The 7,801-nt window shown below is 41.1% G+C and overlaps 1 protein-coding gene across 1 annotated transcript; it reads right to left on the bottom strand.

Annotated features, from left to right (window-relative positions):
- Positions 1-5,838: 5,838 nt before the first annotated feature.
- Positions 5,839-7,538, bottom strand: LOC128477868 (homeobox protein notochord-like). Its single transcript, XM_053458103.1, has 3 exons — positions 7,202-7,538; positions 6,704-6,903; positions 5,839-6,402 (listed from the first exon to the last, which is right to left on the bottom strand). The coding sequence occupies exons 1-3, from the start codon at positions 7,536-7,538 to the stop codon at positions 6,253-6,255; spliced, it is 687 nt and encodes a 228-aa protein (XP_053314078.1). The 3' UTR covers positions 5,839-6,252.
- Positions 7,539-7,801: the final 263 nt, after the last annotated feature.

The following is a 7,801-nucleotide window of genomic DNA, read 5'->3' as shown; positions in this document are numbered from 1 at the left end:
GATGTCAGAAAGGACATCACTTCAAGCGCAGTCATTTTGCCCTCAGGTGAACTCAGGTGCAATATGACGCTTGCGGGCACATCATTGTTGGTTGTGTATCAAGAAGAGACGCTGGCAGCTAATCTCCCCGATCCTCCAATCCATATTTTATTTTTTTAGTAAATTAGATGATATGATCACAATAATGATATCGAAAGAAAGTCCTTCTTGTTCTGTAAGAAGCAATACATAATTTGTGCGCGTACAGTAAATGAGAGAGAAAACACAAATACCAGAAATGTTAAAAACAGCCAACGGTCATAAAGGGTAGACATTTTATTAAAAACATCTCAGTCCTTAAGGGGTTAAAGGTGTCATAGGAAGCAAATGACACAAAAGCAAAAGTTCTGCCATAAAGCTGTAGAGCACGCACACTCATTGAGTGAGGCTGCCAAGTGCTGAAGCATGTATTGTGTAAAAATCTTCTGTCTTCTGTAACATCACTCACTACCGGTGGCGACTCTAGGAACAAGATATGGGGGCGGGGGGCACAAAAGATACCACAGCCAAAACTGGCACTATTAAGTTCCACCACTAAATCATGCCACTGAAAAACGAAATACCGTATTTGCCCGAATATAGGCCGCACTTCCCCCCCCCCACTTTAAGTCTTTAAATGGGGGTGCGGCCTATATTCGGGTTCTAGCGCCCGACGCCCGGGACATGCAGTCCCGGGCGCCAGGCAGGCAGCGGGGTTAGGATACAGATCCCCCGCAGCGGTGCAGGGGACCTGCATCCTACTCTCCGATACGCTCAGACAGCCTCCCCTGCCGGGACTTTCCACAGGGGGAGTGCCGGCACGTGAGGTTGTCTAAGCGCATCGCGCAGACGTTCACCGGCAGCGGCGATGCGCGTAAACAGCCCCCGCTGACGGCACATCTGCACGATGTGCTTTAACAATCTCCCTTGCCGGGAATTCCCACGATGCGTTTTACCTCTGCCCCCAAGACTTACCAGAGCAGACTCCCGGGTGTGCCGGCACCGGGAGTTGTATACGCGTATTGCGTAGATGTCCCCCTCCGGCCCCGCAAGACACCCGGGAGTCTGCTCTGGTAAATCGGGGGGGGGGGCAGAGTGTTAGCATATCTCGAGGGGGGGAGGACAGAGTGGCAGCATATCTCGAGGGGGGAGGACAGAGTGGCAGCATATCTCGAGGGGGGAGGACAGAGTGGCAGCATATCTCGAGGGGGGAGGACAGAGTGGCAGCATGTTTATTAATAAACTTTTTCTTTAAAAAAGCACCAAACTTTTAGGGTGCGGCCTATATCCGAGCCAATACGGTAAATATATATATATATATAAATAAGATGCCAAAATACCAGAGTATTGCAGTATGCAGTGATACATTTTTATTTGATTAACATAATACTTAAGACAAGCTTTCAAAAGTCTTCCTCGGGTATTGCTTCAGACCTGAGAAAGAGAGGAAAACTATTGAAAGCTTTTCCTTCTAGTTTACAAATAAATGCAGAGACAGAGCGACGGGCTCTCGCGCTGCCTGGTTGTGAGCAGAGCCGTAGCTGGCTGCTTTTGCGCCCGACGAATAGAAAATTGTGTCCCCTCTCGCTATTTTTTTACAGAGGTTATTGTATTGACAGTGCCCTTACACACCTGCCCATAAACACACATATACACATACACTGTACTTACACACAGCCTTTACACACACCTGCCCATAAACACACATATACACATACACTGTACTTACACACCGCCTTTACAAATACCTGCCCATAAACACACATATACAAATACACTGCCCTTACAAACGACCGCCCATAAACACACATATACACATACACTGCCCTCACACACGACTGCCCATAAACACACCTAGCCATAAACACACATATACAACTACACTGCCCTTACACACACCTACCCATGAACACATATATACATACACTGCCCTTACACACCCCTGCCTTTACACACGCATATACACATACCAGCTTGCGAACACACATTTACCTACACTGCTCTTATACACACACACACACTGCTTTTAGAAACACCTGCCCAAACACACACACACATATACACATACACTGCCCTGACATACGCCTGTCCATACACACACATATACAGATACCAGCTTACAAACACACATGTACATACACATAGACTGCCCTTACACCCCTTTCTCCCCATATCTTATCTTTCTCATGTTCTCTCTTCCATCCTGTCATAGGAGCACAAGGTCTGTCACTTCAGACCTCTGCTTTTTCGCTCCCTCATCACTATGCGCCGACTATTGATGCAGAGAACGGGGTAAACATCATATCCCGGCGCTCGCTGATACGTAGTGATTATGGAGCACAGAAGCTGAGATCTGAAGTGACAGACTTCACACTCTCTAATGTTGGGCCAGTTAGAGGGGGATTGGGATCTCCCCAACCAGCCCTGCTCATCGGATACCTCCTACCCAGACCAGCACTCATGGTGCCTGGGTGCGCACTGCCCACAGGGGCGCCCACCGAGCAGGGCTGGTTGGGGACATCACAATCTTGCAGCTGCCTTGGCGTGGCCCTAAAGACTTCATATAAATGCACATAAAAGATGATTTTTTATTTTTTGCATACAAATACATGGATGGATGGATCATCTCTTCTCCCTGTACATTTATCAAGGAGGCTTCAGAGTTCTGACCTTTCTGCCAACTGTGGTCTCCTACAGATAAAGCCGCTTTTGGTCCTATTTAAACATAAATCCAGTGAGGTTATCAATTCCCAAGCTATAGGCATGTAAATATACCAATATAACAATTTGTATATCCCTGTTACATTTATCTGGCTCCAAAATATGCATCAGCAGGTGCTCACCCCAGTAAATGCAAAATCCAGGTGTGTTCTTCTTATGTTGAATCCACACCCAGAAAATACACTCTAACACCTTCTGTAAAGACCAGAAAGCAAAAAATAGCCCCAAACCAAATAAACCCCAAAATAAGCTTTGTTTTTATAATGGAAGCTTAACTGTATGCAGATCAGTGTGAAAACAGGTCGCATTTTGCATTTTAAAGGGCATCAGTCTTTTTTTTAAGTAAACACACTGTAGCTTTGTTATTCGTAATTATTACATTACTTAACAGACTGAGAATCCTATTGAATCGTAACTGATCAAAAACACAAAAAGTAACCAAAAAAACCATTGCAACAAAAAAAGAATCAAACCACCTAATTTCATCATTACTTTTTTTTATTTTTTTTTAAACAACATTTGAATACTAGGAAAACTTGTAATATTAAATTATCAATTACATACTAATGTGCTGCATGTAAAATAAATATCTTGATAGAGCTTTGCGCAATACCTGCATTTCAAACTAATGGAGCCACTTTTAGCCAAAGCATTAATCAGCATCAATCTTTTACTTGTTTCCATGGCGATTGCTACCATTGTTTCCATGGCGATTTTAAATTTTACCCCAGAAATTTACCCCAATTTACTCTCGCAATTGTATTTAACGTTGTATATTTTTGTTTTTTGTTTTTTGCAGTGTGCTATTCTAGATTGGTCACAAAAATATTGTTATATTCCCAGTTTGTCCACTAGGTGTCACTTTTGCATCATATGTGGTGGCGCAACCAGCAACATCCACTCATGAAATCTTTCCAGGCTTCACAACTCCTTTGTACATTGTGTGCACTAGAATTCTAGAAAAAAAAAGCTATTTTAATCAAGTAGTGGCTGTTTAACTTAATTTTCAATTTTAATACAACTAAATTATTTTTAGAAAATACATTAGTCTATCTTCTATCTGTTTCTATGCTCACAGATATGCTAAAAGGGAGCTTTATTCACTAAATGGAGAGTTTGCTGAATAGTTGTGGTTTAAGCACCTTTCCTTCACTATTAATTACAAAGACCAGGATGAGCTGGCCCGCTGGGTGATCAAGCTCCTTGTAGCACCACTACTCTGTTAAAAGGGAGAGCTCTTTAACACTACGGAGGACAGTACTAAGTTCACTTCTGCGTCCATAAAAGCCAAAGTCATATCCTTAAGAGACGTCCTTTGCTAGCGCTCAGAAGTTAGATTGCTTAGGCATAGGTGAGCACTGAATATTAATATGGAACTGCCTACAGCAGTGTATACTGAGTTAGAGTAGAAACCAAAACAATGACAAAAAAAAAAAAAAATAAATAAAAAAAATTAATTAAAAAAAAATAAATAAAAAAAAAATTAAAAAAAATCGCTCTCTCTTTAGTGAATAAAACCCCCAAATCCTTAGATGCGAGGGATTTTATGACGCGGCCAGTATAAAATCTAGAAATATCCCCAAAAAGCAGTTTGCATGGTAAAAATTGTACCCAGGAGGCACAAATTCAAAGAAATGATTGCTGCTAGCAGCCTTCTGTTCTATCCCAGAATGCTGTATGTTCACAGCATTCTGAAACATCATGAAGGTGTCTCATGAGCATTATTATTTATTGTTTTATATAGCGCCATCAAATTCTGTAGCGCTGTACAATCAGGTCACTGATGTATTTGGACAGTGTGTAAAAAGGTATAGATCAAATTTTTATTAATAAATGAATAACTAGAGCTGTATGTTTCTTCATCTGCGAGGACTAAAGCCGATTTAATAGTGAAGGTGGAAATGTGGCATTATAAAATAAAGCACAAACTGATGTGAGTTCATTGTATGGATTTATTTGGAAGGAGAGAAAAATCCATTATAGAAGTGTCTGGGTCAAAAACATCTGCAGATATTTTGTTACATTTTTAAACAAAGTACATAATACAAAAAGTCTGAAAATAAGGCAATATCTTTCCAGTATCGTGAAACATTACAGCCAACTTTCTCTTTTTTAGTGAAATTGCAAACATCTATATAATCCCATCAATCTGCCCTATTCTCATTTGGAATAAGGATAAGAAAATTTAATGTATAGGAGTAAAATAAAAAAAAAAGAATAAAAAAAAAATAAAAAAACATATATAAATAAATTACAATATAAAAACAAAAAGATTGGGTGTCTGTATAAATAATAACATATTAACAGATATGTACAGGAATAAGGGATAAAATCATCCTGAGAGATTCACAGTGGATGTCTACAACCGGAGTATTAACGTCACATCATTAGTCTAGAACCGGGTGTATGCTTACTTGTGCAATGCCACAGCTGATATTAGAGGACAACTCTCATTACCATCAGCCAAACAAGAATTTTGTTGGCTATAAATTGGAGTTGCAAACCAATAGCAGCTGAATGGTTAACCCAGTCTAATAGAGGATATAAAACAGTGTAAGAACTGAGCTGTAAGCTTTAAATGTTTCAAAAGCCAGAACCATTTTAATTCAAGAAAGGATCATATAATTGTATACATAAAAAAAAATAGAAAGGGGTTAATCCACTTCTATTCAAGAAAGGATATTCTGAAAACCTTCTAGAAAGAAGGGTGTCCAGAGGAAAGAATTTGATAAATTCCATAAATTACTTAATTTCACTATGATCAGTGGTGTCGAGTGGGTTAAAAGCAGGAAACCACATTCTCTTAAAACAAGTTACAAAAGGTTTTCCAGCTGCTGTTGAACTACATTTCCCATGATGCTTAGACAATGGGAGTTGTAATCCAACAAAAGAAAGAAAAGATTTTTTGTATCCTTTTTTTGGAACACATTTAATAAAAAGGAGGCAATAATCCATCATACGTTGATTGTCTGTCTCTTGGCACTTATTTGCCAAGTATTTGGTAAGATGATCCCTTCCTGCAGTCTTTACTTGGTAATAGCATCCAAGTGCTGGATCATTATAATAAAAACAGCCCAAAGAGTAAACCACTGCAACCACTGCAAAGAAAAATGATTCATAAACATTTTTTTTTGGTAAAAAACATAAATACTTTGGCCTTGTATATGCGGTCTAGAGAGGGGACATTGCTGATCCCAATCACTGCCAGGAACCCTTGGTTTAAGTGCAACCTGGAAGGACTAGGAGAAACCAGGGTAAGAGATTAGTCCCAAGGATGGCATTGCTTGAAAGAATCATAGTCCAGCTGCTAGAAGTCAATTAATTGGCTTCTTTTATATCTAGATCATAATCTGTAGTGCTCTTCTTTCAATTAATTTTGGCAACATTCTCCACCGACAAAAGCTACGGTGAAGAGGTCTGATGATCCAGGGAAACTGAACATTATCCAAAGTCTTACTGGTCAAAGTTCATAGGACATGAGTCAGCCCTGTCTCAGTGAGTGCAGTCTCTGGATTATCCTCTCTTTTGTTCCTCTGGATTTCTCTCTTCTGTTTGGCCTGTTGAGTCTGCAGGGATTACCCCAAACTGAGACAATTTGGCCTTCTTCTGTTCTTGACTCTGTTTCCTCCATTTGATACGGCGGTTCTGGAACCAGACTTTCACCTGGAAGAAAGCAAAACTTGATAAGGAAACCAGTACATAAGACAGGGTTTAGTTATCCTTTTTTATTGTATATTAAGCGATTAAGAAAGAAAGCATGAACTAAGCTCACTGAGGCCGGCCCCTCATAAAGCACTGTAAAAATTGTCAGGATGAAAATGTTCAACTCTCAAAGTTACTATAAAAGACAGACACAGTCAGATCCCATTGCTATGCTGAACCCCAATGTATTACCCCCTATCACCCAGAGTATCCACAAAATGTGTATAAGAGGTGGCAGATCAGTTATGGGAAAAGTCCTTACCTGTGTTTCAGAGAGGTTCAGTGTAGAGGCCAGATCTACTCTTTCGGTGCCCACCATGTACTGCTGTTTGAGGAATTCCTTCTCCAGTCTGTCCAGCTGCTCTGGGGTGAAAACTGTCCTGACCCTTTTCATTTTGCACTGTCCTGTCTGCCAAGGCAGGGAATCCATAGAGCTGTTGCTGTAATGTGTGTAAGCAATTCCTAGAACGGACACAAGATGGCAGCATAAGCATTAGGCGAAAATAAAAGACATTTGTGCAATGCCATAAGTAAAGTTAACCCTTTACATGTAAGTGGCGAGTGCAATACAACTGGGACATTCAAAATGCTACTGTACAAAACCAAGCTACACAGTACATACATATTACTATGTATTTGCAAAACCAATAGCAAATTAATATTATTGACTTTTCCTTTTGATAACTATGGATTTCACTTGTTACAACTGTCTGAAATTACATGTACAAATCAATGATTGCAAAAGTGGAAGTGGACTCACCTTTATCTTGGCAGAAGGGGTCTGGGCATGGGCAGGGTGCTCTAGCTGGCTGGTGTTGGGGTGCCAGGTGCGGGTAGCCTGGTGTTGGTCGGTAAACCCACACAGGTGGGTAGGGTGCCACACCATAGGCACATCCATAGGGCACTGGAGGAGGACAGGGTGGTTGCCATGCTGGCATCTCTGGTGCCACCTTGGAAGCAGCTGTATCCTTCTTGGCCAGGATGGAGTCTATGTTGAAGGAAAGCTTAGAGCTCCTCTGAACCTCCGTGACCACAGGAATGTTGGGTGGTTCGGAGAAGGAGTGCACATAACCAGGAAACACAGGATTGTGCAGCATGATGGCAGCCAAGAAACTCCAAAATATTCCAGAAAACCTGTAGGCTGCTAGCGATTATCCACAGGGAGATTGCGATCTTCTCTGCGGACCTTGGTTGACCTTCAGCGAAGACCTGAGACCTGGTTAGTCAGAAGATCTGCTCGGATCAAGATTGTGTAGGCAAGTGAGGCTAGCAAGGGGTGTTTGGTATATATGCCCCTCTCTGGGCTCTGAAATGTTAATAGGGCATTAGTATGCAAATGTTCACCCAGTCAGGACAGGAG

The sequence above is a fragment of the Spea bombifrons genome, chromosome 1 (assembly GCF_027358695.1).
Source record: "Spea bombifrons isolate aSpeBom1 chromosome 1, aSpeBom1.2.pri, whole genome shotgun sequence".
Classification (NCBI taxonomy): Eukaryota; Metazoa; Chordata; class Amphibia; order Anura; family Pelobatidae; genus Spea; species Spea bombifrons.
Note: the sequence above shows the minus strand (reverse complement) of the source record. Positions and strands in the feature narration are given on the sequence as shown.

What these genes read in the sequence shown, in the direction of transcription:
- LOC128477868 (XM_053458103.1), bottom strand. Translation starts at nt 7,538, where the DNA reads ATGCTGCACAATCCTGTGTTTCCTGGTTATGTGCACTCCTTCTCCGAA. An exon ending in CCCCTTCTGCCAAGATAAAG is followed by an intron (nt 6,904 to 7,201) that starts GTGAGTCCACTT and finishes TGTCCGTTCTAG; the next exon opens with GAATTGCTTACACACATTAC. An exon ending in TGAACCTCTCTGAAACACAG is followed by an intron (nt 6,403 to 6,703) that starts GTAAGGACTTTT and finishes GCTTTCTTCCAG; the next exon opens with GTGAAAGTCTGGTTCCAGAA.